The sequence below is a fragment of the Lissotriton helveticus genome, chromosome 10 (assembly GCF_964261635.1).
Source record: "Lissotriton helveticus chromosome 10, aLisHel1.1, whole genome shotgun sequence".
Taxonomy (NCBI): Eukaryota; Metazoa; Chordata; class Amphibia; order Caudata; family Salamandridae; genus Lissotriton; species Lissotriton helveticus.
In genome coordinates, this window is record NC_136071.1 from 1,148,285,496 (window position 1) to 1,148,312,427 (window position 26,932).

Consider the following 26,932-nt stretch of genomic DNA (forward strand, 5'->3'; position numbering starts at 1 on the left):
TCGGCTTGTATGAATGCTAATCAGTAGCAGAGTCGGCTTGTATGAGTGCTAATCAGTAGTAGAGGCAGCTTGTATGAGTGCTAATCAGTAGTAGAGTCAGCTTGTATGAGTGCTAATCAGTAGCAGAGTCGGCTTGTATGAATGCTAATCAGTAGCAGAGTCGGCTTGTATGAGTTATTGTTATTGTTAATATAATTTTATATCGCGCCTAATCACCTGCAGGTCTCTAAGCGCTAGGAAAGATGGTATAAACAACAACACAACAAGATGGGAGCGGAGATCAAGACTGAACTATACTATGCTCAAGCTTCTCCTGAACAGAAGCGTTTTTAAGCTTTTTCTAAATCGTAAGAGATTTCCTTCCTCACGCAGCACCCCAGGCAGGCTGTTCCATAGCTGGGGAACTAACACTGAAAAGGCTCTCCCTCCCTTCGTTGCTAGCCTGTAGCGGGGGCAGGTCAGAAGCTGAGAGTCCGAAGACCGAAGTATTCTCACAGGGCAATACAGCTGCAGGCGATCTTTAATGTAGGCTGGGGCCTTGCCATAGATTGCCTTGTGGGCTGTACATAAACTCTTGAATTCCACTCTTTCTTTAATTGGAAGCCAGTGTAGGCTTTGTAATAGGGGAGTGGCTTTAGACCTCCTCGGGAGTCTAAAGATCAACCGGGCAGCGTCATTCATTAAGACCTGAAGCCTACTGGTAAGAGTTTTAGGTAAGCCGAGATAAAGAGCATTACCATAATCGATTCTGGAGATGATAATGGCAGCCACTATTGATCGCATCATAGGCTGAGAGAGGATAGGGGATAGCTTCCGCAGTTGCCGAATGATATTTGTACAGCTGCCCACAACCGACGAGATTTGAGGGGCCATCGACAGATCACCGTCCAACTTAATCCCCAAGCTTTTTACAGACGAGCTTGGTTTTGGAGCAGGGCCTAACTCCATAGGCCAATAGAGGTCACTCCAAGGTGAAGTAGTGGATGGGATAACTAAGACCTCGGTCTTGTCAGGGTTGACTTTTAAAAGGTTATCCGTCATCCATTGCACTGTGAACCTCAAGATGTTCTGGGAATGGAGTTGTGCAGCCGTGGTGTCGTTGATACTTAACAGCAACTGCGTATCATCCGCGTAGTTGAAGACTTTACAGCCCATAGTGGCCAGTGAAGCAATTAGCGGTTGCAGATAGAGGTTGAATAGAAGCGGGGACAGGGCAGACCCCTGCGGTACCCCGCACTCTAAAATCCCCATCTCAGATGTTTCATCCCCCAGCTGTATCTTTTGGGTCCTTCCTGTGAGGAAGGATTTCAACCATTGGAAGGCCAAGCCCTTAATCCCAAAGTCCTTTAATCTATCCAAGAGCAAGGCATGGCTGACAGTATCGAACACCGCTGATAGGTCTAACAAGATCAGGGCGCTCGATTTCTTACAGTCAGCCATGCCTCTTAGTTCGTCCAGCACCGAGAGCATCACCAACTCGGTGCTGTGATGAGCTCGAAAACCTGCCTGTCGATCATGGAGTAGATGGTAAGATTCCAGATAAAGGGACAGGGATTGTAGGACATGCTGCTCAAGGATTTTTGAGAGAAAGGGCAGCTGGGAAATAGGTCTGTAATTCTTTAACACCGCAGGATCCGACCCCAGTTTTTTCAGTAAGGGTCTTACCCGCGCCTCCTTAAGTTCAGCCGGCAGATATCCCGTATCTAGCGATCTATTGAGGAGGGAGATGATACATTCCTCTAATAGGGGGCACGCAACACAGAAGATCTCAGGTGGGCATGGGTCAGCTGGGGAGCCAGATTTAATTTTACCCATCAGCTGTTCCAAGATCAATGCATCCATCTCCGGAAACACTTCAAGGGAGCAATCAATCACGCTTTTAGGTGTTAAAGCGGTAGAAGTCCCCATTGCCACCCCGTTCTCTATCTCCTGGATAATGGTCTTCACCTTCTCCAGGAAATAGACCTGGAAGGTGTTACAATCAAAAGGAGCCTTAGAGTTGTCAGGTTTTTTACTCAGCTCGGCCAGTACTTTGAAGGTTTCTTCCTGAATGTTCGCTGCCTTGCTTAGGCGGGACTCAAGATAAGCCGCTTTAGCTTGAATCATAAGATTTTTGTATTGGTGAAGGGAGGCCTTATAGATATTCCTATCCGTGTCCTGCTTGGATTTCCTCCACGTTCTTTCTAGCTTTCTAAGCTTTGTTTTAGTTTCCCTTAAAAGTGGCGTAAATCAGAGAGCTCCTTTCCCCGATCCCTTTATTTGCTGTACTCTCACCGGGCTATTTGATCAATAGCCCGAGTCATACTTCTCGTTAAATCAGAGTATTCACGATCCTGGTTGCGATCCAGCTCTATAACCTGGGGAGTTACCAAAAATGGCTTGGTCAGAGACATAAGATTGACTTCAGCCCATTTCCGGGTTTTTCTGAAGCCAAGTGAGTTACGAGCAGCACCACTATTGAGGGGGGCCTCACAGGAAACCAAACAGTGATCGGACCAGATACAAGGCGCTACCTCTCTAAGGGTTAAAGTGGTATCTGTGGTCCACATGAGGTCGAGAGTGTGGCCTTTTTCATGCGTTGGGGCATCTACAATCTGTTTAAAGCCCAGCGCAGACATTAAAGTGTCTAGCTGACGCGTGGGTAGGTCCCAGTTGGGCGTATCCCAGTGTAAGTTAAAATCACCTGTTACCAGGATTTTCGTATATCTTGAGCTTAGGTCAGATATAATGGGACAAAATAAGTCAAAGAAGAGTGGAGTTGACTTAGGCGGGCGATAGACTGACAGAATCACCCAACACACATTGTGTACGGTGACCTTTACCCCAAGCAGATCAGTCAGATCAATCGTCTCTGATAGTACCTTTTCAACTGTCATAGTCTTCCTATAGAGGGTGGCTACCCCACCCCCCCGTGAACCCCCTGGGCGGTTGTGCCACATTAAATCATATCCGCTTGGAAGGGCGGCAATGATATCAGGCATCGAATTCTCATCCGTCCAGGTCTCCGAAAGAGTCAGGACATCGATATCACTGTCCTGAAGCATATTATATACCTCCAGATGATGGCAATGGAGCGAACGAGTGTTAAGGCTAGCTATTTTTAGAACAGAATGTTTACCCAGGAAGGATGTAACCTTATCAGGGCGGAATATGCCGTGGTTTTTAAGCAACAGTGAGACCGCCTGATCGACCATAGGCTCACCTCTATTCAAGGATTTTAGCTCCTCCGAGGAGTACATGCGACGCTGACCAGTCGTCCCCGCCCCTGCGCCCGTTCGTGCGCAGACGGGCGCAGACGGGCTGGACTCTGGCGTGACTCCGGCCCTGCTCCGGCGAGCCCGCAGCGCGTGGCCGCTGCGCGTCAGCATGGCCAGTTTAAATAGATACCGGTCTAGCGTCCTTATGACAACTAGACCGTGCAAGCTACTCGGCGCTTCACCCCCAACCCAAGATGTCCGCCGTGATGCTACCTAAAGGGGAAGGGACCCGCGCTAACACGGTGGAATAACGATTATTGTGCAGGTGAGTGGGCGTTTTAAAAACCAGGTATACTAAACAATTATTTTGAACAAAGATGCAAAAAACGGGAAGCTTTAAAAATCGCGAGTATATTTCTCCTGTGAGCGCAACGCTCTGCCTTACTCCTTGTAGTGTAGGTTTCCAAATGACAGGCCGCCTAATTTGCCCAGTTAAATAGATACCGGTCTAGCGTCCTTATGACAACTAGACCGTGCAAGCTACTCGGCGCTTCACCCCCAACCCAAGATGTCCGCCGTGATGCTACCTAAAGGGGAAGGGACCCGCGCTAACACGGTGGAATAACGATTATTGTGCAGGTGAGTGGGCGTTTTAAAAACAAGGTATACTAAACAATTATTTTGAACAAAGATGCAAAAAACGGGAAGCTTTAAAAATCGCGAGTATATTTCTCCTGTGAGCGCAACGCTCTGCCTTACTCCTTGTAGTGTAGGTTGAGTGCTAATCAGCAGTATAGAAATCACAGAATACCTTTAGATCCAATTAAAGCTTAAGCCCAGTTAATATCCTTCTTCCCTCTTCACATGAGTACTATCTGTAGTTAGTTTCTACTCATGAACTCCCGCTGCCCCCGGGGCTCTATATTGTCCGCAGCAGTCCCTTCTCATTTTGACCTTCTGCTTCTGCACAAAGACCCACGAGTCGTCATAGTGGTGCCTGCACAAGTGACTGACCGCCTCTGGAGAAGTGTTTCACAAGTGGTGTTCACAATTCAGGTGGCTGCTTGGAAAAGCGGAAACACCGGGCACGGTGTGTTTTCCATTAGGCTGGCATGTCACCTCTAGACTACGTTAATTACTCAATCAGTGAAAACACAAATACTAATACAGAATAAGTATAAACAGTTTATTGATTTCTTATGAATATTTTTATATCTTTTTTGTAGATTTTTTTCAAATCATGTATAGATAAAGATAAATATATTTACAATCTTAATACTAAATTATAAACCACATGTATTCTCTCCCTTTGACAGTTGGTACATTTCATATGCTGTCATGAATCTGTGTTTCAAGTAGCGAGGTTGTTATAATTTCAATTCATTTGTACTCACATCATTTGTTTCTCTTTTTTTCAACTTTAGTCAAAAGAAGTGTATATTAAAATCCATAAATCACGTAAAACTTCATGCACAGAGAATGGCGGCTAGTTGACAAACAACGCGTTTCGGCTAGGCCTTCGTCAGGACTCCGTCACAGTGGTTACTCTTAGGTGTCTAGGTAGCACTGTCCTTGAGTAATATGAGACATATAATGTCTCTATCCTGGATATGTGGTGGCTTCTTTTTAAATCTTCTATTTATGCCACAATGTAGGTGGCCCCAGGGAGGTCTGCCGTCGTGAGTACTGAGCGAAGTTTGCACCCACTGAGAGAGCGGCGGAGGGTCTGATCTCTTCCACTGACATACCATCGCTCACCTCGCAGCCCCCACACTTGCAGAGTTTTGTAAATTGTGCACACACCAAGATACACACTCGGACTGAAGGGCAGTGCCAGTGGAAGGGTCCCTGGTGGTGTCTTCCATACTGAGGCCCAAAGGGATGACCGCTTCCGGCCTTCCCACTACATGTGCACGGCGTCTCCTCCCATCCCACATCCGCTCCAGAAATATTGTGTTGCTGTAGGTGTGTCGTAACTGTGGGTAGAGCCGGCTATGTAGTAAGTTATCATGAATTTCTGTTTTTACATCTCCTGAGGCTTTATCCACGACTTGCCTTAACAACTCCCATCCTCGCAGCGAGAGTGGGGACCCAAGGTTTGCTTCATCAGAAGCAGTTTTAATGAAAACTACTCATTTTAAACGTTCTATCATTTTGTAATAACATGCCTCTTCTTAGGTTGCTATTTTGCTAGTTGCTTTCACACTTCTGGTTCATCACATCAGCCCCATTCCTGTCTATGGCCTCTCTCACTCGTCTACACATGCAGATGTCTACAGGGGTTCCTGCAGCACCTCAGGATGGAACAAGCAGCCATCTGGCGCTATCCCGGCGCTTGTGACGTCAATTCTGTTAGAATCAGTATCTATTCCTTGCGCATCGTGTCCTGTCTGTGCAGTATGGCTCCCTTTTGTAGACTCTTTGAAATGAATGTGGCAGTGTTGCAGCTGTGCCGTTTGTAACTCCGAATCTCTCCTTTCTGATTGGTGAAGGCAGGCAATGGTAACTCGGGGGAATTGACGAATTAAAATGCCGGATCTGGACAAGAAGGGGAAGAAAAACGGAAAGACAACAGAAAAGAAAAGTCCAGCAGCATCTCCCAGGTAGGCCAAGCACATTCCTTCCAATGGGAATGTAGTGACAAAGTGTTATTAAAATAACGCATATGGAATGAGACGCTGAAATGGACACTTTAAGATTAAAAGGACTACAGGCACAAAAGGCCGAATTAAAATCGTTTATCTTAATTTGTACATACTTCTGTTTGGGGGGGGCTTAATTGTTTGCATACCCTAAAGAAAGCAAATGTGTGCGTGCACATTAAAGTGCATTTGCAGATATAGACACACACAATTGTTTCTGCTTGTTTCATATGCGCTCAGGGCCAGACCAGGGGATATAGGCAACACCAGACTTTGCGCTCTTCCGAGCCCCACAGACTATCTAGTGAGAGATAATGACGCCCATTTATTTGGCTGGTTTTTGCATACGGTTCCAGGTAATTACCAGTTGCTCAGATGAGTTCAGGTAATCCATCCCCCACTTATTTGTTATATTTATTTTTTTGTTTTACTTTTTTGTTTTCTCACTTTTTTATTTTCCTTTTTTGTTTTCCTCGTTTTGTTGTTTAAATCTTAATTTGAGGCTTCTTGATGCCAAGACATTTTAAAAAAAATTATTGATCAGTATGCAGTCGTCAAGAAGTCCTCGGATATCCCCAGCAAGGAATTATATATAGATCACTGGATGAAATTAATTAAGCATGAACAGTAGTCCTGGAAAAAGGTAAGCATGCACCTTTCATGAAATCGGAGACCACAAAAGATCACATCAACCCTGCCTTACCTACCCCGCCTCCACTTACCATCAAAAGTCACCGGTATGAGGCTCTGCGCACCTCCACGCGTGCCTCTGATACCATGGGGGGGGGGGGGCAATGTCCACCTTTCACATTACTGTGCTGTCAGGCATTCCTCCCTCGGCTTCACCTGTGCTACTGGTAAGCACAGCCGAGGGTAACGAGGTTCTTAAGAAGAGAACAGGGGACTGCATCTAAGGCACAGGTCCTCTTTTAATCTCTTTGACAAAAGTCTGATTGCAATTAAGGAGAGCATAGAAAGACATTTACCTTGAACCATCATCCCACTGCCTGATGGCTTCTTCATTCCTCTTTGCAGGAATAACGGTATCCAGATCCAGGCCTAAAGCAGGCCAACTTCTCTGAGCTGAAACGCCTCATCTCCTTAATCATCTCTATGTCAGTTTTAGCAAATCATATTCCTGTAAATTTATTACCAGTAAATCTAGTCTTGGCCCTTTCTGGCCCAGCACAGGCAGCATTGGAAGCAACTGCCTTCTGTCCTAGAACCGACTATTCTTGGATCCCGAAGAGCAGCCAATATGGACACAGCGTTGGATGATGTAGCTGCAGCTGAGGATTTGGTGGGAAGCCTATGAGGCTATGAGCGTTTCTTTTTATGTCCACGCCTCTACCTTCTGGTGGGGGGACATGGGGTAGAGGGGTGGAGATGTGGGGTAGGTCAGGTGATCATTGAAAAGAGACCACATTCCATCAATAACAGGCGTCCCAGTTCAATGGGAGCCCAGTACCTTAATGCTGACCACTCATTAGCTGTTTTCCAGAGTTTCTACTGTGATGTCTGGGAGAATCGCTACACCCTTTTCAGTGTCTTTGAGCTTAACATTGTTATGCTCCATCACCAGTGTCGCAATAGCTCCATTCTAATTTCCCAGGCACCGCAACCTGGTGTCAGGGACGTTTCCAACTCTACAACCCTGGACTCCATTTTCCCCACATGGGGCCTCCTTAGCCATGGTGGATTATTCTACGTTCTCCAGCTTTTTTATTATGGTGTACAGGCCTCCATCCTCTCTGTCGTTTTGCCAGATTGCCAGATTGCTGAACCTCACTTCTTCAATCTCTACAATTTGAACACTTTCCGTGGGTGGAGAAAAAAACAGTCATGTTTTCTGTGACCTCTCGGCAGTCACCCTGTCTTCTTTTGGACACCTCTCTTATGTGTTTGCAGGGTCCTCCATCAGGCCTGATGTTCAGCGCCGCAGATCCCAGAAGTGTCTCCTCTGCCACACTGTTCCAGTTCACAGGTCCGCCCCCTAGTAACAGTCCCTGCTGACATAGGCTTACCAGGGATTCCAATCTCCCCAGAAGGTCCCCAATATTTGATCAGGGACTGGCATCCACACTCTCACTGCCGGCGTTGAGCAGTCCTGCAACCCACCATCTTGCCTCCTCTTAAGATGCCTGGGGATGAAACGACAGCACGGTGTCTGGCGCCACAGCAGTTTGTCTATGTACATATGTGTCTGACAGCCTCTCTGACAATTCACCTCAAGGTTGTCACCTCACTGAGGTACTTTTAACATGAAAGGCCGCATTTTGAGACCATAATAAAGGCCTAGCTCTCAGAGCCCTATCAGAGTACCACAGTCTTGCTCTCCGCCAGTCCCCACCCACTGTCATACTTTTCTTTATCCAGAAGTCTCAGCGTTCAATCCTCTGTCCTCCTTGAACAAAGCATCGCTTTGATTCCTGTCATTTTAGACACGGAATGTGGCAATAACCATCACTTTGCTGATAATCATTTCCTCCTTTGTGTGTGAGGACATCACATATGCAGACTCAGGTCCTGATCTTTGATGGACCGCTGCGTAGACTCCAAGACTATGTGCAGGGATATCTTGCCTCTGACCTGTGTTGTTTGAGCAATAACATTCTTAAACTCAACACCTCCAAGACAGAGGAGCTGATTTTAGGCTATGATCAGCTATGTGCTCTTTTATTTTGGCCTATCTCGATGAGTATGCCTCTGCCTCCTGTGCCCAAAGTGAAGTCTTGCATTCTCCTTAATAAAGACATTGGATTAAAAGACCACGGGGCAGATGTAGGAGTGTTTTTTTGCGTTCGCAAACAGGAAAACGTCCGTTTGTGACTGCAAAAAAGGGTGGTGGTATGTACAAATGCTATTTTGCGAGTCAGTGACCTATACGGTGTCTTCATATATTGGACACTTAATTCATGTACTATCAACGTACATGTTCTGAAGATAACCATTGGACCTATTGGATTGATGGAACAAGATACTCCAAATATGTGGTGCTCAGGAAATCTTATTGTGCTATCAAAGGTGGGGCGTGTGGGCCACAAATCTTGACTGGGAGAGCCAACACCTCTCCTGATGGAATAAGGGGCTAGCATCTTGGATTTAGGACTTCTGCTAATGTTTGCAGTAAGTCAAAGAAGAGGTGCAGTAAAAGGAGTTGGTGACAGGTTGAAATTGTTGTCAGGATTGGGTATGTGGGCTGTGTCTAGAGAGGACTCAAGGTGGCTGTGTGCAGCAAAGCCCTGTGCCACAAACACCCATTTATAATCATTAAATCATTACTGGCTGAGTCCAGCCACAAATACAGCAGCTACGTGCATTGCCAGAATGGGTGAATTTGAAAGGCAAAATCTTGACGTTTCCTTGCTGCAGTTTGATGCCTTTCCTGTCGTGGGCGATAGGTCCAGCCACAAAAGTGTGCCACTTAAAAAGAAACACAATCCAATTCCTTCATGATGGAGGAACCAAGAAAAAGACCTACTATGGTTTCCTTACTATCCAGTTCTTAAGCCTAGTTCACCTGAAACTGCACCAGAAACAGCGAGAAGGCTCTACTCCTCTAGGAGCGACACTAGATTTTGAATCCTCCTGCGGCCACTTTTTCCCAGTTCACAAAGTCGCTATCAAGGATGTTACTATGGTACCAGAATATTTACTTTGGATTCATTGAACCTTACTATCTTCTTTGCTATCCAGCAGCTCAGATCATCAGTTATATCTTTATATATGTAGTAGAAAACACTTGCAAGGCCTGGCAGCACCTGTGATGAGAGATGTTTCTAACAGCAGACCTCATGAAAATAGATCCACCACCTGATGTATCTCTCATATCACCAGGGACTGTTGTGCACTGGAGTGTATTAGGAATAACATTATCTTCTTGCAAGAATCGCTAAAAGGACACCATAGGAAGGAAGGCATGTGGCATCACATCCAGAACGATGAAGGTGACAAGCTCCACTGCTCTTCTAGGAAGATATGACCCTTTATTGTGGGAAACCGGGTAGGGATTTGACTAAAGAAAAGTATTCATTGAGGTCATATTGTGGACTATTGCCATAACCAGAGGCCCATTAAAGATCATGGATCTGTTGTTCAGTGGTTATCCTAAAGCCATATCAGTTTCCCATGTGTTATGGTTAAGACATACAAGTCTGATACTGGACATCAAGTAGAAAATGTTAAGCTTGCATTAGTTGTATAGATTCTGTTTTGATACTCATTCAATTGTAGGTCGAGGAAGCGACCTTTAAGGTAGGAATCTTAGGGATGAATCTCAAGGTTTTGGTTTAGATTATAAGAGAAGTGTGACTGCTAATACCGGCAGATTCATCTGTCCTGCTGTCAGCAGTCTCATCAGCAACAGCATCACCATAAGCCTCAATACCATAGAAGTGCACCCTCCAGAGGAAGAGCAGGTCCAACCTACTGACCTCAGCAGGGACATCTCCTGAGACTTCCAAGCAGTTACTCCTCCACTCCACCACCACTGTTACCCACTTCAGGAAGCGAGAACACCACTACCAATCACTAGTAGGGGCAAAAGGGATCAGTATCGTGTAAAATTTCAAGCACAGAACTTTGACTTGGGGTAGTCCAAATCATGGAGATGGAATTGTTTCCTTTTATTCAAGGGGTGGGAGCCTCTAGTTGCTGTCCTTAGAATGAGTAGGCTGACCTTCTCCATTTAGAACACTAACCCTACCTTTCGGACTCATTGCCAAGTTAAGTCAGTCTAGAGTGGGATAGCTGTGAAATTCCAGGAAGAGCCACCCAAACAGGTGTATTTACATTTGAATACAGCTATTCAAGTCAGTCCCAGGCAAGATGTCATGTGTTTGCCAGCAAAATTAAAGCAATAGTTGCATTTACACATAAGAATATGATTTAAAAGCATGGTTCAACAGATCAGTTTCAGAATTTGTAATTTGTAAGTAATCCGTATCTTCCTTTAGATAATAGTGTTGGTAGGTACAACTCCAGTGAAATTATTTAAAATATGTTTAGAGTGTATTAAACTCATGGCCCCTAGACATACGTGTGTCACAGATGCTGACAGAGCCCAGCACTAAGGCAGACAAGGCACAAAACATTGTTTTAATTCCAGCCACGTATTTTCCTGAAAACTAATTTAAGGAAGAACCTGATTGAAGACACCAAGGCCATTCCTAAGTAAAGTTAGATATTGTACTACAGGGGCGGCTGATTTGTACATCTGCTCCTAAAGCACATCCACGACCGAAGGGCTATTTGGATTGCCTTTCTACTATTTACAGCCCTCTACAAATGGTCTCTCCCCTGGAACCCAACAGGGATGTAACGCAGAATAAAAATATACATATTTTAGAGCCAGTGAAAAGGAGCATCTAAAAAAACTTCTGTTATAGCTGGGTGGCGATGGGTTGCTGGTGAGCTTTATCAGCAGGAGCACTGAGACTTGATTTTGTGTTTGTGGGGGAGGACTTGAAGCACCGACAAATCTAAAGACTTTAGAGGGGCCAAGCCACTTTCTACAAACCAGTCTGTTTGTATACACCTGCACTCCATGGCTAGGCTGTTTGCCCAGTCACAAAGATACTGTTGGCCCAGGTGGGAACGTTTTGCATTTTTAGCTCCAACCTCTGTCCAGTGAGGGAATATTCAGGCAGAAGGCTAATTTCCAGATATAGGTTATTTTTAAATTTTTCAAACGAAACCTTCTCACTGCACAGACAGTCTGGGTGGAGCTGAGTTTAAATACTTGAAAGGGTTCCCCCTTCTCTGATTCTGCATGATGTGGATCAGAGTCAATCTGAGGAAGGTAATAGATCGCTTTGCGATTACTAATTCATGTCCAGGATTGATAAATCTACTGAAAATCATTTGTTTGGCTACTGTACAGTGCATGCCAAATGTGGTCATTTCTGTGTGGTCATTCCTGTGTGGTCAAATGTGGTCAGTCTGCCTTTGACTACTTAATGCTATGATACAATGTATTCTTCATACTGTTAATCAATTGTGTATCTTATATTCAAATCCAGAGACCACTCAGACATCAGGAAGCTATGTGCCCTCCTAAATGTTCAAGCAAGTAAACAACAGGTAAGAACTGCTGTTGAATACCATGTTTCATTTTAATGTTATATTTAATCACACCAATCAGGTTTGCACATCGCCTCTTGTAGACTACATAAATAATACGTTTGAATACACATTGCAAAACGTTTTCCCCTGACACTTGCAGCCACAAGGACCCTTTAGTAATAACAAAAGGTGGGAACACAACTGTTCAATACAAATGAAGACACTAGGTACTCCTCCTCCAGTGGAAAGTTCACCTTCAAAGCCCTCCTTGACTCTCTGGGGGAGTTTGTTCGAGCAGTCAAGCCTTACCTAAAATGAGCTTGTGCAATGAATTAGACCAGATGCAGTGCAATACAGTCAAACTAGTTATAGTAAAGATAAAGGGACTGAATCACAAACCACACTTTGTTGTAAGTTTTGTTGTGCTGCAGTAGTACTACAAAACTTACTATAAAGTGCTATTGAGAAATTCTACTTTTATAGTAACTTACACTTTTGAGTAAGTTTACTACTTATTGGTATTTACAAACTGCACGTTTGTAGTAGAATACAATTTTGAGTAAGTTTGCTACTTTTTGATATTCACAAACTGCTCTTTTGTAGTAAATACAATTTTGAGTACGTTTACTACTTATTGGTATTCGCAAACTGCACTTTTGTAGTAAAATACAATTTTGAGCACGTTTGCTATTTTTTGGTATTCACAAACTACTTTTGTAGTAATAGACACTTTTGAGTAAGTTTACTACTTTTTGGTATTCACAAACTGCACTTTTGTAGTAAAATACACTTTTGAGTAGAATAGAATAGAATAGAATAGAATATCTTTATTCGATTGTTTGCATATAACAATCATAAAAGAACATTTCATAAAAATTAATCCATACAGTAATAATAAAAATAGGAAGAGTGGTATTACAACAAGACATTCAACAAGACATTCACAAGCATAAACACAATAATATAGTTAGTTAAAAAGGATAAAAATACAATAGAAATGGGAGTACGATCAGCAGCAAAATTAGTTACCCTTCCATGCTTTTTCTATGTTTAACTGCAAGTTTTAAAAAACTACATACAAACATAGTACATTCACTATTCAGCATTTGAAGGTGACAAAGTGCAGGTCTGAGTTGTACAAAATTCAGATGCTTGAGTAAAGGTTTTAAAAACAGGTTACGGGGAGTGTATAAAACTGACAACAAAATAAAAAGTGTGCCAGATCTTGCGGAGACTTATTGTCGCAGCCGCAAGCTGGCAACACTTGTCCTCTATGCGCTCCACTTGGTACAGCTAATAAAAAATGGAACATGTTAAATCGGAACCTTGTTAATAAGAAACGGTCATAACCGGACATAGGCCAAGACAGGTAGGGTTCCATATATAAACAGGTTTTAGTTAAAGCATACTGTCTCACACTGCTTTTCTTGTATTCGTTTTCCTCCCGTGTCATGCACCTGGACAGCATAAAGGTGTTCCTGACAAAGGTTACATCAGTTTTAGTTATTGTTTCGGGGGATAGAAATAAATCTGGTCGGCCTAGTTCAAAAAGCCACAATCTTACATATTTTAACCATGGGATCTTGAGTCTACCATCCCACTGTAGTGCCTCTTGAAGGATGTTTCTGGTAAGAGGTATGGCTGTGTTTAGCCAGCTGTTCAGCCAGCATAACAAAGGATTCACGGCCAGCTTATCACTTAGATGTGGGATGCCAAGTTCCTCATGTACTGGGAAGTTGGCTGTCCCCCTGGGTAACCTTAGGACCTGTTTTAGGAAGTTATTCTCAGTAACTTCAAGGGCGTCTAGTGATTCTGATCCCCATATTTCACTTCCATAACGTGCAATTGCGGTGCTTTTGGCTTGATATAACTTCAAGACAGCAGCCACCGGACTATTGCCCATTTTTCTAGTAAAGTCCAGTATTGCTGCATTGGCCCGCACTACCTCGCCCTTTTTCTTTTGTATTGCTGGTGCCCAGTTTAATTTATGATCGAAAAGGACACCAAGGTACGAGAAGGTCTTTGTAGTGGGTATTTTGTCTCCATTTACAAAGTGAGGATATATTTTTTTTGAAGATATACCTGTCATCATTGTAAAGGATTTCGAGTTATTAATACTCAGGCCACGGGAGTTCATGAAGTTATTAAAAGAGTCTAACAGGATTTGAAGTCCGAGCGCCGTTCTGGATATTAAAACGGCGTCGTCCGCATATAATAGGACAGGTATGCCCTTCTTGCCAATATAAGGAAAATCTGTACCAGTTTTTAATAAGTGCTCCTCCAGCTCGTTAATATAAAGATTAAAAAGAAAAGGGGCAAGGATGCACCCTTGTCTGACACCTCGGGTTATACTAAAATCTCTTGTTACCTTCAAGTCATGGGTGTAGCGGACGTTTGCTCTTGTGTCCGAGTGGAGGTCAACAAGAAGGTTGACCAGGTTTTGTTCCACCCCCATTTTTAGCAGCACCTCCCAAAGCCTGCCTCTGTCTACGCAGTCAAACGCGGACGATAAATCCATAAAGGCCATATGGATCGTCCCTTTTCTTGCTAAGGTGTATTTGCTGTTTATTAAATATAGATTCAGACATTGGGTTATCGTAGAGTGGCCTGGTCTGAACCCATATTGCATTGGAGACAGTATATTATTGTCGTTGGCCCAGGCTGTTAATCTGTTTAGGATAATACCCCCCACCACCTTTGTAACTGAGTTAATCAGGGATATGGGTCTGTAGCATGTAACACTACCACGATCACCCTTCTTGAATACAGGGACGATGGTCGAGGACCCCCAGGCTTTTGGGCAGCCAGCCAGAATTCCTGCGTTTATAACTGCGGTAATAACTGGTGCCCATAAGAGGATGTTTGATTTAAATAGGTCGGGTGGTATACCATCAGGGCCAGGTGCTTTGTTGCAGGTTAATCCTTGTATCCCCTTTTCTACCTCCCCCACTGTAAAACACAACACATTATCATCATCATCAAAGGATTTAAAAACAGAGTCTGCTTGCGAATTATCACTTTTAAAAATTGTACTGTAGTGTGACATCCACTCTTCCTCAGGTATATTAGTCCCAACCATAGAATTAAGGGGGACGTCAAACATAGGTTTGTTTACAATACTCCAAAACTTGGAGCTATTGCCCAGAATTGCAGGATCGCATAGCTTCTCCCAAACACCAGCTTTTACTTCTTTTTTCCGGGCTGCCAGGACTGTCTTGTAATTAGTTCGCAGTGACTTAATAAGGACAGGGTCTCTTGGGGTAGCCTTAAGTGCTTTTTTTAAGTCTCGTCCGGCCTTTGAACAAGCTTGATCAAACCACCCTGGTTGGTGTTCGTGATGACCCTTTATTGGTACTGACAACAATTGGCCAATTTTGTCAACAACAGCAGCAAAGGCAATCAAAGTCGCTTCGGGCAAAGTAGATGGAGAAACACAAAGATCTAGGTCACTACCACAGCTAGTGATGATTGAACCATACAAGGAGTCACTGTTGACCTTTGACCACTTCAGACGACGATTTCCGTTGATGGGTTTTAAGACACCATGATCAGGTCGAGGCTTCCTGTATTCAAAAAGGTCACCTCCAATCCTGATCGACAAAGGATTATGGTCACTGAAGATGCTTGTTTGAATTTCAAAGTCAGTGGCTAAGTCAACTAGATCTCTTGAAAGAAACATGTGGTCTATGTAGGAGCCTTTACCGTGGCCTTTGTACGTGGGGACAGTAAATTTATGTGAGTCCTCCAGTGTGGTCATTGCGACGGTTAGATTCCTACCATCAATTAAGTTATTGATACAAATGCCTCGAGGCGAGTGATCGAAGTGAAAGCCAGACCTCCTGTTGCAGCCTAAGAGGCCAATAGGTGTCGTTTCAGGGTTGCCACAGGGGTAAGCATTAAAGTCTCCGGCGATGATGATATTTCGAGGTAGACTATCCGCTTTTGCTTGTAAGAGGTTTTGTAGTTTGAGAATGTTACACTCCTTATTTGATGACACAGCATTGTAAAAGTTAATAAGGGTCAGTGCCTTTTTACCATTCCTGAGCACTAGGTTTTGAATATGTTTATTGTCCAATGCTCTGTTTGAGACCTGGCAGCTAAGTGCGAGGCTTATGTAGGTTGCCAGGCCCCCTTTGGATCTTCCGCTATTTGATGGGGCTGCTGGTAAGAAGAAACTTTGAAAGCCATCAATGTGTACATTTTCATCTACTAACCAGGTTTCTTGAAAGCATACGATTGTATAATTTTTTACATAGGCTAACCACACTGGATCATTAACCTTAACGGCTAGACCGGCTATGTTCCAGGATAAAAGATGTATGGAACGTTGTTCAATGAGGCCCAAGCCTGCTATCTGGGCCTGATCTGCGGAGGGAGAGATTACTTGAACCCCATGATCCGTTATTAAGTGTTCTTGCGTTACATTACTAGTAATTAGAGGGTTTTTTACTCCACTAGGCACTATACGTTGAATTTGGTTTAAGGAACCTGAGTGACTACGCCCACTCACATTCTGTGTGTTTTCGTGGGATTGTGCTGAGGGGGCTGCCATAGGTGCTTCACTAGCCTCTGGGAAGGAAACACTTATACACTCTGGACAGATACTTGGTACTCTATAGAGGGGAGCTACCTTAGTTGGGGGCTCAGTGGAGATAGAGTAGGAGAATGGAGATACGATTTGTCAATCGATCTCGTCTAAATAGTCGGTATTATAAAGAGCATCAAACCTATTAGAAATAGGTACCCCATATTGTGTGTCTAAATATTGGGGATATAAATAAAGTTGCTGCTGTGGGCGAGTAAAAAACTCACTTTGCTCCTGATATCTGCTAGGATGGTTGCTAGGCCTGCTCTGCCATGGCTGTTCATGCCTATAGTCAGTAAGATTTGTTCGGGTATATGGACCAATAGGCAGTGTATAGGCCCCAGGTTGATTATCAGCTATTGGCTCAAGCAACCCCTCCTGTCCATAGGTTGACTGTACTTGTGTACGACAATGACCATGGTTATTAGGATAGAAGTAACTTAAGGCCATGGTACGGATCAAACTGTTTGTCACACCACTTTTCCAGCTACTTATGAAACTGGCAGCACGACTGTCCCCAAGGGTTACCACGATACAGTCACCCTCGGTCGATTTAAATCTGTTTCCCACCAAATCTCTTCTTCTTACCTGTGCAATATGACCATTGATGTGTTTAGGGATCGGTCTATGAGTTGTGAGCCAATGGCTCACCTTGTTTTTTAAGTCCCCATGGGATTCTACCCTGTCCCCCACCAGTTTAGGTACACCAATCATTACAATGGTGTACGGGCTGGATTCAGGCGGGAGATTAACATGAAGTGGTCTCTTAACTACCACCGGTTTTGTCAGGGTAACACCTAATTGTTTTGAAGGTATGCCCTGTTTGAGATTTTTAGTTGGTCTCGTTTGTTCTACCTGGGTAGTTACTATTTTGATTGGGGAGCTTTCGGCGGCCCATTCACAATCTTCTATCTCTGCGTCAGGTAAAGTTTGAGAGCTACTTGGTATGGCTGCCGCTGGGTGGGATATGTTAGTACCTCTGTCTTGAATTGTCACTGGGGTGATTAGAGGAGTCTTTTCCTGGCATGTTAGCCGATTTTGCTTACTAGCAGGGGTAGGGGTAGCTGTGGCTTTTTTTACCCTAGGGTTTTTGTTGCTAATCAAAGCAAGGGAATTACTGGCTGGTGTGAAGGTAGAAATTGGTTGTGATACCTTCAATGTTTTAAGCAAGGTGGATGTTGCGTCATTTTGGGCCCTTTCAAACTTCCCTAAAGCGTTCTCGATATTAAGGACTCTCTCACTGATAGGTAACAGAAGGGACTTAATTAGGCTTTCAAGGTCACTCAGAAGTGATTTTGTGTTTATCGTTGTATGATCAGCCCTGACTGTGGTGTGTGTAGACGTATTTGTAGGTGCTGTCGTCTCTTTATTCAAGAACAGATCTGAGTCTTGACTACTTATGAAAGGACATAAGGTCGCTGTTTCTAGAGCAGGTTTGGCTAGTCTAAAGGTAGACCAGATATCTTTAGCTAAGCTAAGATGTTTAGACTTGAGGTGAGATTTTTGTTTTTTTACTATGGATGACTTAAGTTTACCTCTTGTGCCAATAGTCCTAGTTTTGCTCTTTATTAAGCGGCTGACTTTGGTAACAGATTTCGTCGTTGTAGATGTGAAACCACCCGAGGAAGGGGCTACTGAGTGTAGGTGTGCTATAGGTGACATATGGGTGCTACTGCCATTTTCACCGGTTAGCGCAAGACTGTTGTTCCTACTGTTGCCTGTAGGTGAGATAGGCAAAGCTGTTTGCGTGTTGTCTCTTGTTTGAGGACTAGGAAGCCCTGTAAATGACAGCGTTAAGATGGACTCCTCAGAGTTTATAGTATTATCCAGGATGTTAATGTTACCTGTGGTGTGTAAAGAGAGGTCGGGAAAACATAAATCTGGGGTAAGTGAGAGGCGTCTTTCGGAATCCTGAATTGCATCCGCCACGACATTGATCGTTTTTTGTAGCATTAAGTCTATGGCGGTTATAGTGGGAAGAGGGCTATTGGTGACATCTTTCAATCTGGTAGCAGATCTTGTAGTCACGGGGGTATTTCGGCATTTAATCATCCTCGCAAAATTATTTTAAACTGTAGGCAATGTTGCTGATGGAAGAAGTAATAGCTTGGAGGTGCAGAAGGTTTACAATAGCGTTGGGCGTTTACCTTGGTAGATGACAGCTAGGCAGGATCTCAGGGGGATGGCCCCGTCCCGGCCTCCTCGGTCCCCGGAGGGCCACAGAGGGCCCGCCCTTTGCCCGGGCTTCGCTCCGGGCGTCCCGCGAGCGTCCCGCGAGACGGGGTTGATGTGGTTTTAAAGCGCCGCTTGGCGCTCTATGGTGACGCTGGACCCCAGGGAGGGCTGCTGGGTGATGTAGTTTTCAGCCCCTCGCCGGTCTCCTACAGGCGGCCCCGCTCTTCGTTGGCTCACAGGCGGTCGGCGGCTGGAGACAGGCGGGCGGGTCCAGGCTGCGTGAAGCTATTCCCTCGGTCCCTGGCAATTCCTCTTGGTCAGTTAAGGTGCTGCTTTACTTCTGCAAAACGGGTCGCCCACACTTTTGAGTAAGTTTACTACTTTTTGGTATTCACAAACTGCTCTTTTGTAGTAACTTGAACTTGTGTAGTAATGTTTGCAGTGAAAGCATTGCAAGTAAGCTCCTACTGTGATTTGGTAGAAGGCTGCGCAGTAAAAAAGGCTGACCCATTTCAAACGCACAGGCCTTGTTTTGCTATTGCAGGTGGAAAGGGCTTATGCAATTCTGACAGGGGATCAAACAGAGCGTTAGTGTTATCTCTGAACGCTCTGTGGTTTGCATTCTTTTCTTGTTGCTTAAGGCCAGCAATCTTTGGTCCACACCTTTGTATAAACAGGGCTGAACTATGAACATTTGTCATGCTCAGCTTGCCTTTGGATTGGCGGAGAGGCTTCCTCCCACTGAGATTGTCTCTGCTTGAATGTTGAGGCATATCAGCAACTCCAGGCATGCAGAGACCATTCCACTGAAATTATACAATCAAATCAAATTCTAATTTGTGATATCACAGAACGTACATCACCAGAAGAACTGTGATAAGCGGCACTGGTTATATATGAAATAGTTAGTTGAAGACTTTGGGAATTATACCACTGTTTCCACCACACCTAAGCTCATCTATTCACAGTCAAATATGACACGACATCTGTTAGCGTGAGCTTGTTGCTTGCCTCCACAGACCAAATGAGGGAGCCCGAAAGCAAGAGAAATGTGGTACGTTTATTACTCAGCTGCTGCCTCTCAAATGTCTACCTCCTCCATCTCTCAATCCCTCCTTCCTTCCACATTTGCTTCCTGTATTCTTCCTTCGTCTACTCTCTCCACCGCATTTCAGCTACCCCATATTTCTCCTACTGGTTCTGTCATCTGTCATACCTTGTTGTTTTCTCCCTTCTTTTCGTTCTTTTTATCACAATTTTCTTTTCTTTTTCCTATCCTCTTTTACCCCGTTTATGTCGTGCCTCCAGTTCTTCCATGTTCTACCTTATTCTACCATAGCTCAGTGGTAATTTAAACCAACCATAAGATGGATCAGTGACTTGACATTAACCACTGACCAATGCCAGGTCAGAATTCCATCTTTTCAAGGTTGGATAAATGAGTACCAGTAAAATTGGATTTTGGGATGCATGTTATTTCTGATGGATATTTCTAACCGCAGATCCCTCACTTTGTTATGTTGTTATGTTATGTTAATTCCACTTGTAGCGCGCGCGGATACTCATGAGTGTCCCGGCGCGAAGCCTGAGAGGGTGTATAAGAGGAGATTAGCAAACAAAAAGGTAGGTCTTAAGTTTCTTTTTGAATGAGGCAGGGTTCTGAATGGACCGCAGGGAGAGGGGGAGGGCATTCCAGGCTGCACTGGCCTTCACAGTGAGGGAGCTGTGACCCATCCTCTGAAGCCTAAAGCGAGGCACCCGGGCAAGGTATTGGGTCGCAGATCGAAGAGCACGAGCCGGGGAGTAAAAGGAAAACCGCTTCTGGAGATAGAGGGGACCAAAGCCATGGAGGGCACGGTGGGCCAACACTATAGATTTGAATCTGATCCTATCGGCAACAGGAAGCCAATGAAGAGAGCGTAATTGAAGGGTCACGCTATTCCTTGCCGAGATACCCAATAGCAATCTAGCAGCCATTTTCTTGACTACCTGAAGTTTTTAAGCAGATATCCAGGGTACCCAACAAAAAGAGCGTTGGCGTAGTCCAGGCGGGAGAGGATCAGAGCGCAGGTGACGGTTTCTCTAGCCGCTTGAGGAAGAAGCGGGAAAACGGTCCGTAGAGACTTAATGAGACCGAAGCAGCAGCCAGCCAAATTTCTTAATATGAGCGGAAAAGGAGAGGCTCTCATCGAACCAGACTCCCATGTTTTTTGTCGGCTGTCCCGATACCAAAGGGAGCTGTGAGTCAGAGGGCCACAACTGCTCGCGGAAGTCAGCGGGAAATCTGCCAAACAGTAGAATTTCCGATTTTTGTTCATTACACTTCAGCTGCGCATCAGCCAGCCATTTAAAGATGGAGATTAGGCACTGTTGAGCTGCTGAGGCGGAGCTGGAGGTCTTATCCCAGGTGAACAGCAACTGCGTATCGTCTGCATAGGCCATCACCTTAGCCCCAAGCTCCTCTGCCAGGTGTAAATGAGGCGTAACATAAATGTTAAAGAGGAGCGGGCTGAGGGAAGATCCCTGAGGGACTCCAGTGGTGACCAGCTGGGGGGAAGAGGAAAAAGGGGGAGCCAAATCTGTTCCACCCGCTCTTCCAAAAAGGACCTAAGCCAACTCCAGGCCACTCCCGATACCCCAACCTCCGCCAGTTGGGCCAGAAGGAGAGCATGGGGGACCGTGTTGAACGCAGCCGAGAGGTCAATTAATATCAATTCAGCCCTCCCGCTCGTGTCCAGACACTCCCGAATATCCTCCACCACCTCCACTAAGACAGTCTCAGTGCTGTGAGATGCATGAAACAATGATTGTGCTGGGTGCAGGAGTCCCTCTGTCTCCACATACTCTGTGAGTTGGTTGTTAACAACCTTCTCACAGATCTTAGCAATGGCCGGGAGAAGAGAGATGGGGCGATAGTTCCCAGGAGTAAGGGGATCCAAAGAGGCTTTCTTAAGAAGAGGCAGTATCTTCGCCTGCTTCCACCTTGAAGGGACCGCTGCAGTTTGGAGGGACAGGTTGACAATGCAATTCACCTCAACATTCACGCTCTCTGCCACCGCAGCCAGGAGCCTGGCCGGGCAAGGGTCGGAAGGAGAGCCAGACTTAAGCCCCCTGAGGATTTTAAGAGATTCCAGGGGGGCAGCTGCTCTAAAAGCTGAAAAAGAGCAGGCAGGGCCGGCAGGTTGAACAGCCAAAGGACCCATGCGGCAGCCATTGCCCGAGGGAAAGGAAGCCTGAATGGCCTGAATTTTCTCTCTAAAGCAACGGGAAAGTGTGTCACACCAGGCGAGGGAAGAAGGAATAACACTCGCCTGGTCCCGGGGTGAAGTAAAATTCTGCCCTATAGAGAAAATGTCTTTGGCATTGTTCCTAGCTGAGTCAATGCAGGCAGAAAAGAATTGCCCATTGGCCGCGGCGATGGCCTCATAGTAGGTTTTTTGCGTAGCTCTGAATTTCCTCTTAGCCATAGGACAATATCCACTCTGACGCCAGTACCTCTGTAGGTCTTCCCGCTACTGCCTCTCCTGCCCCGAGTTCTGAAGAAAATCAGGAATGTCAGGCTCAAGTCACCTTAGTGGTACCAGCTTGGGCCATGAGAGGGTGGTACACTAAACTCCAGAGCATAAGTATTTGTCTTCCAATCAAGCTGCAGCTTTGGGAGGATCTACGGTTGCAGCAGCAGGGCAGTGTACTGCATCTGGGACTGAACAATTTGCATCTCCATGCTTGAAGATGGAGCAGCAGTAGTTGACCTTATTCGACCTTCCTCCTGGGGTCATTGATCTTGGTGGTGAGGCATCCCTCCTTAAAAATGATGTACACCGGTCGATAGGAGACATTTGTGGCTTGGTGCAGCACCCAACAAATTGGCCGACTTCAAGCCAAATTATCTGAAGTGTTGTTTGTTTTGTCTCTGGCCCAGCATGGCCTTATGTTAGGCACTGTTAAAGGCTATTTATCAGCTCTTTTGGCTTTTTTCCGAATGCCAGATCAGCCTTCTTTATTTAAGTCATCGGCTGTGATGAGAATATTGAAAGGTTTGCAACCTTGGTTTCTTCCAACACCCTTCAAGATGCCACAGTGAGACTTGAGCTAAGTTCTCGCTTTTTTGATGTGCACCCCTGTTGAGCTGCTGCACAGTTGTCGCTTAAGACTTCTGACATTGAAGATGGTCTTTCTAGTCGTCATAATATTGGCTAGATATGAGAGCCAGCTGCAGGCCTTTTTAGTCAACTCACTGGCTGTCACCCTTCTTTGCCCCATCGCATCCTTCTAAGAAAGAAGAGAGACTCCATCGTCTGGATGTTAAGAGTGCACCAAACATTTATATAGACAAAGCCAAAAGCCATCAGGTGTACAATTAGCTCTATGTGGGGTTCTCTGGGGCAAAGGAGGGCACCAGCTCTACTTGCGCAGCAGCTCTTCAAGTTCTTTGCAGAACACTTCATTTCTTGGTCAAGAAGAACATGGGGCAGAGCAAAGTAAACTGGTTTGTATTCCACATTTATACACATTTTCTAGACCGAGAATGTGGATCAACTTCAGAGCTGGATTATGAAGATTCTCTTTCAAGTGTCCTTCTGAGGCTGCTCTCAGACCCAGCTTTTGTGTAAAGTGATACATTCATACCAGGTAGCAATGAGGCTGGCTCCAAGCATGAGTATCCCAACCAAGCATAAACTCAAGGAAGTGCGAGAAGTATGCACTTGGCTGTCACCAGCCTTCCTGAACCAGTAATCATTGACAGTTGGAAAGGCAGATCTAACTAGACAATTCATCACCTTGAAGAACAGAAATTGCAGTCCCATAACTAAGTCCCTACCATATAAAATATGACAATGCACAGGACAAACAAATCAGCAGCTCCTTCCTGACAAAGCTTTCAAGGGATTTGTAAAGGTACCCGTGTCTCCAATCTCTTCACTTCTGGGTCTGAATCGCTAGCTATAGGAATTTCTACTGTCTGGGAAAGCTGTACGCATCTTCCGTCTTGTGACATGCTAAACCAGGATTATCCAAACTGGATCCCACTGCCTTTACAAACACACACACCTCATTGTACACACACACACACACCAAATATTCATTGTACACACACACCAAATACTCATTGTACACACACACACACCAAAAACTCATTGTACACTCACACACCAAATATTCATTGTACACACACACACAGGCGCCAAATACTCATTGTACACACACACACACACCAAATACTCATTGTACACACACACACAGACGCCAAATACTCATTGTACACACACAAACACACACACACATCTTACACACACCAAATACTCACTGTACACACACACACACACATCTGACACACAACAATACTCATTGTACACCCACTACATACTCACTGAATACACATAAGCACTAGACATGGACAGGAAATGGCAACGCAATGTTCTGGTTCTGCACATAACACCAGAACATTACATGAGAGGGATCAGTGGACCACGCTCTGACCGGCCCAGAGAAATAATTGCTGTACACACTATAATCATAAAACAAATTACGCTGCCAGCATTGCTTTACGTGATGCCCCTGGACAGAAACACTAGTCCGCTGTTTTCCACAAGGGTATGGTTGTTGCTACCCTCTAGGTCACGGGACAGGTCTTGGACCACACATGGTTAGGGACAGGCCTAGCCTTTTGTGCTCAAACTAGATTAGCATGACGCTGGAGCAAAGAAGAAAAGTTAAGATACCAGATTCACATGCAGTAGGGCACTCAGTGCTGGGGTACACACCCATTCACCATGCATGGCCCACTTCCATTCCAAAAGACTTTTTGGTCTTTACTGTAAACTTTGCGGGTCCATCACTACTGCACCAATGACTTCAAATACTTTTAAAAGGCTGTGAGACCTCTTTGGAAGACGTGGTATCTAACCAGTCTAACCCTTTGGAATTCACAAAGATTTGCCATGTGAAGGCCCCAGTGAAGGTGGTGCCCAAGCTTACCATTGGTAATCTTTTTTTTATATATTTTTTTAAATATTTTTTTATTTTTCAAGTATGCAAAAAATCAAAATACAAAATTAACGTCAGTTTTGACCAGAACCTCCCCTCCCCCTCCCCGGGCACCATAGAGGAAAAAAAGCATCCATCTTTTTAGCAGTTTAGGTAAATCGCAATGGGATAATAAATGAAAGCCAGGAGAAAACAAAGAGATAAACCTGTCCCAAAGCATTTAAATAATACTAAGCGAATAAACTTAAAAGAAAGAGAATGAAATGCAGAGATAAGAAAACCAAAAGAGTTAAAAACGAAAGGCGAACAGAAGGGAGATTTTAGAGAGTAGAAAAATAGCAAGAGGGTAAAGAAAAAAAGGAAAGAAGAATGGACATCGGAAGTAGGAAACACATCACAACTTCAATTGAGTACAGCCATAGCATAATTAGATTGAAGGTGTGCCAACTAACTAGCTCCAGGGTGTTAATATCTCCCCCTGGATGATGACCCAAGCCCGGTTACCGGAATAATTTACTCATGTGCCCCATTAATCCATTTACCCAGGGATTCCCAAACTATCAGTCCAGTTTTTTTTACCACGTTTCCCCTTTTTAGAATAGATCGCCATTTCTAATGTAAAAGTTGCCAATAATCTTGCCTGCCATTGCGAGAATGACGGGGGATTCGGATCCTTCCAATGGGCTGCAATACATATCCATATATATTGTCATAGCAACAAAAATTAGAGGTCCCCCGACCCGGGTACTGTCGTCCAGCCCCAATAAAACTAGTGAAGGATTTAGTTGTATATTCTGTCCCAGTACCACACCCATAAACATCTGTATTTGGTGTGGAAGTGGTGCTAAATTTGTGCATGTGGCAAACATATGGACCTGGTCTGCAGCAAATTCCCGACATCTGGGGCAGAGGGTTCCGCTTCCGCTTCCCCACTTCGCTATTTTGTCTGGAGTTATATAGAGGAAAAACCCTGTTTTGTAAAATTGGGCCTGTAACTTCGTGGACAGTAGATATTTGTGGGCTAGTTTCAGGGCACTACTGAAGAGATTCTGGTCAATGTTTAACTTGGTTTGCCATTTTGTTTCTATTTTCCCCAGGTCGTCTGGCATTTTATCATTCAGGATAGAATAGATCGCCCCAATCCGTAGTTGATTGTCTCCCTGAATTCTATCGACCATTTCTATTTTGTCAAAGCCCGCCAGGCCACCGGTTTTACTGTCCACATTTTTTTTGACTGCCATATAATGGAAGACCTGATTTCCCTCAAGCGAGAATTGGGTTCTGAGATCCGAAAAAGACCGAATCCCCTTCAGAGTAACCAGGTCTCCAATTTCACCACACCTGCATTATACCATTTCTGAAAATATGAGTTATCAAATAATGAAGGGAGCATTGGATTATTCTTAGTAGGGGTGTAGTAATTTAATCTACCGAGGCCAAGGTGTTTCCGAAAGCTCGAGAATACTCGATATGCATTCATTAGGGACTTAAACCGAACGCGCTTGTAATAGCTATATTCAAGTTGTCTCCAGAGGCAGCCCTTGCTATTTTCTCCCAGAAAAGCTTTGTAGGGGGATGCTAAGCCTGCATGATCCTGGTCCCTTTCCTCATGGAGTAAAAACGAGCTATACTGCAGCAGTGTAGCCCAACAATATAACTTAAGATTTGGCAGCGCCCATCCTCCTCTCTCCTTAGGTAGAGAGAGCAGTTTATATGATCTTCTTGTGTTTGAGTAGGCCCATATAAATTGGCAAAAGAGTTGTTCAAATAAGTGGAGTATTTTATTATTGAATTCCAATAGGATCATTCTAAAGAAGTATAGGAGCTTCGGGAAGTACGTCATCTTTACTACATTGCACCGTCCAATAATGGTCAAATGTAGATTATTAATTTTTTTGAGTGCTTTCTTAGTGTCTAAAGATAATGGGATCAGATTATCTTCCACTATTGCTCAATGTTGACCCCGATGGTCACACCCAAGTATTTTGCTTTAGGGGTAACTAGGCTATCAGTCCAGGTTATTCTATCATTCAGAATTATCTGTGTCTTAGTTTTATTTAGAGTATACCCTGAAAGTTTTCCAAATTCCTGGGCTTCCCACTCTAGAGCTTTAATGGCCTTTTTGGGATCAGGAGTAATGATAGCCAAATCATCTGCGTATGCCATGATTTTTGTGCTTATGCCATGTCTAACGTCTGCTGGGATTTCAGGATTTAATTCAATTCTTGTGATGAGTGGGTTTATAAAAAGGGTGAACAACAGTGGGGAGCATGGGCACCCCT

General features: G+C 44.5%; 1 protein-coding gene across 3 annotated transcripts in view; it reads left to right on the forward strand.

Moving 5' to 3' along the window:
• The window catches only part of NEK10 (NIMA related kinase 10), a 1,104,115-nt gene that overhangs the window by 59,572 nt on the left and 1,017,611 nt on the right, over positions 1-26,932 (forward strand). For all 3 annotated transcript variants that reach the window (XR_013601712.1, XM_078663960.1, XM_078663961.1), the window contains exons 2-3: positions 5,690-5,800; positions 11,860-11,920. Coding sequence is in view for 2 of the 3 variants with exons in the window: in XM_078663960.1 (XP_078520086.1) it covers positions 5,727-5,800; positions 11,860-11,920 (135 nt within the window). In the remaining variant the exon portion in view is untranslated. The remainder of the gene's footprint in view (positions 1-5,689; positions 5,801-11,859; positions 11,921-26,932) is intronic.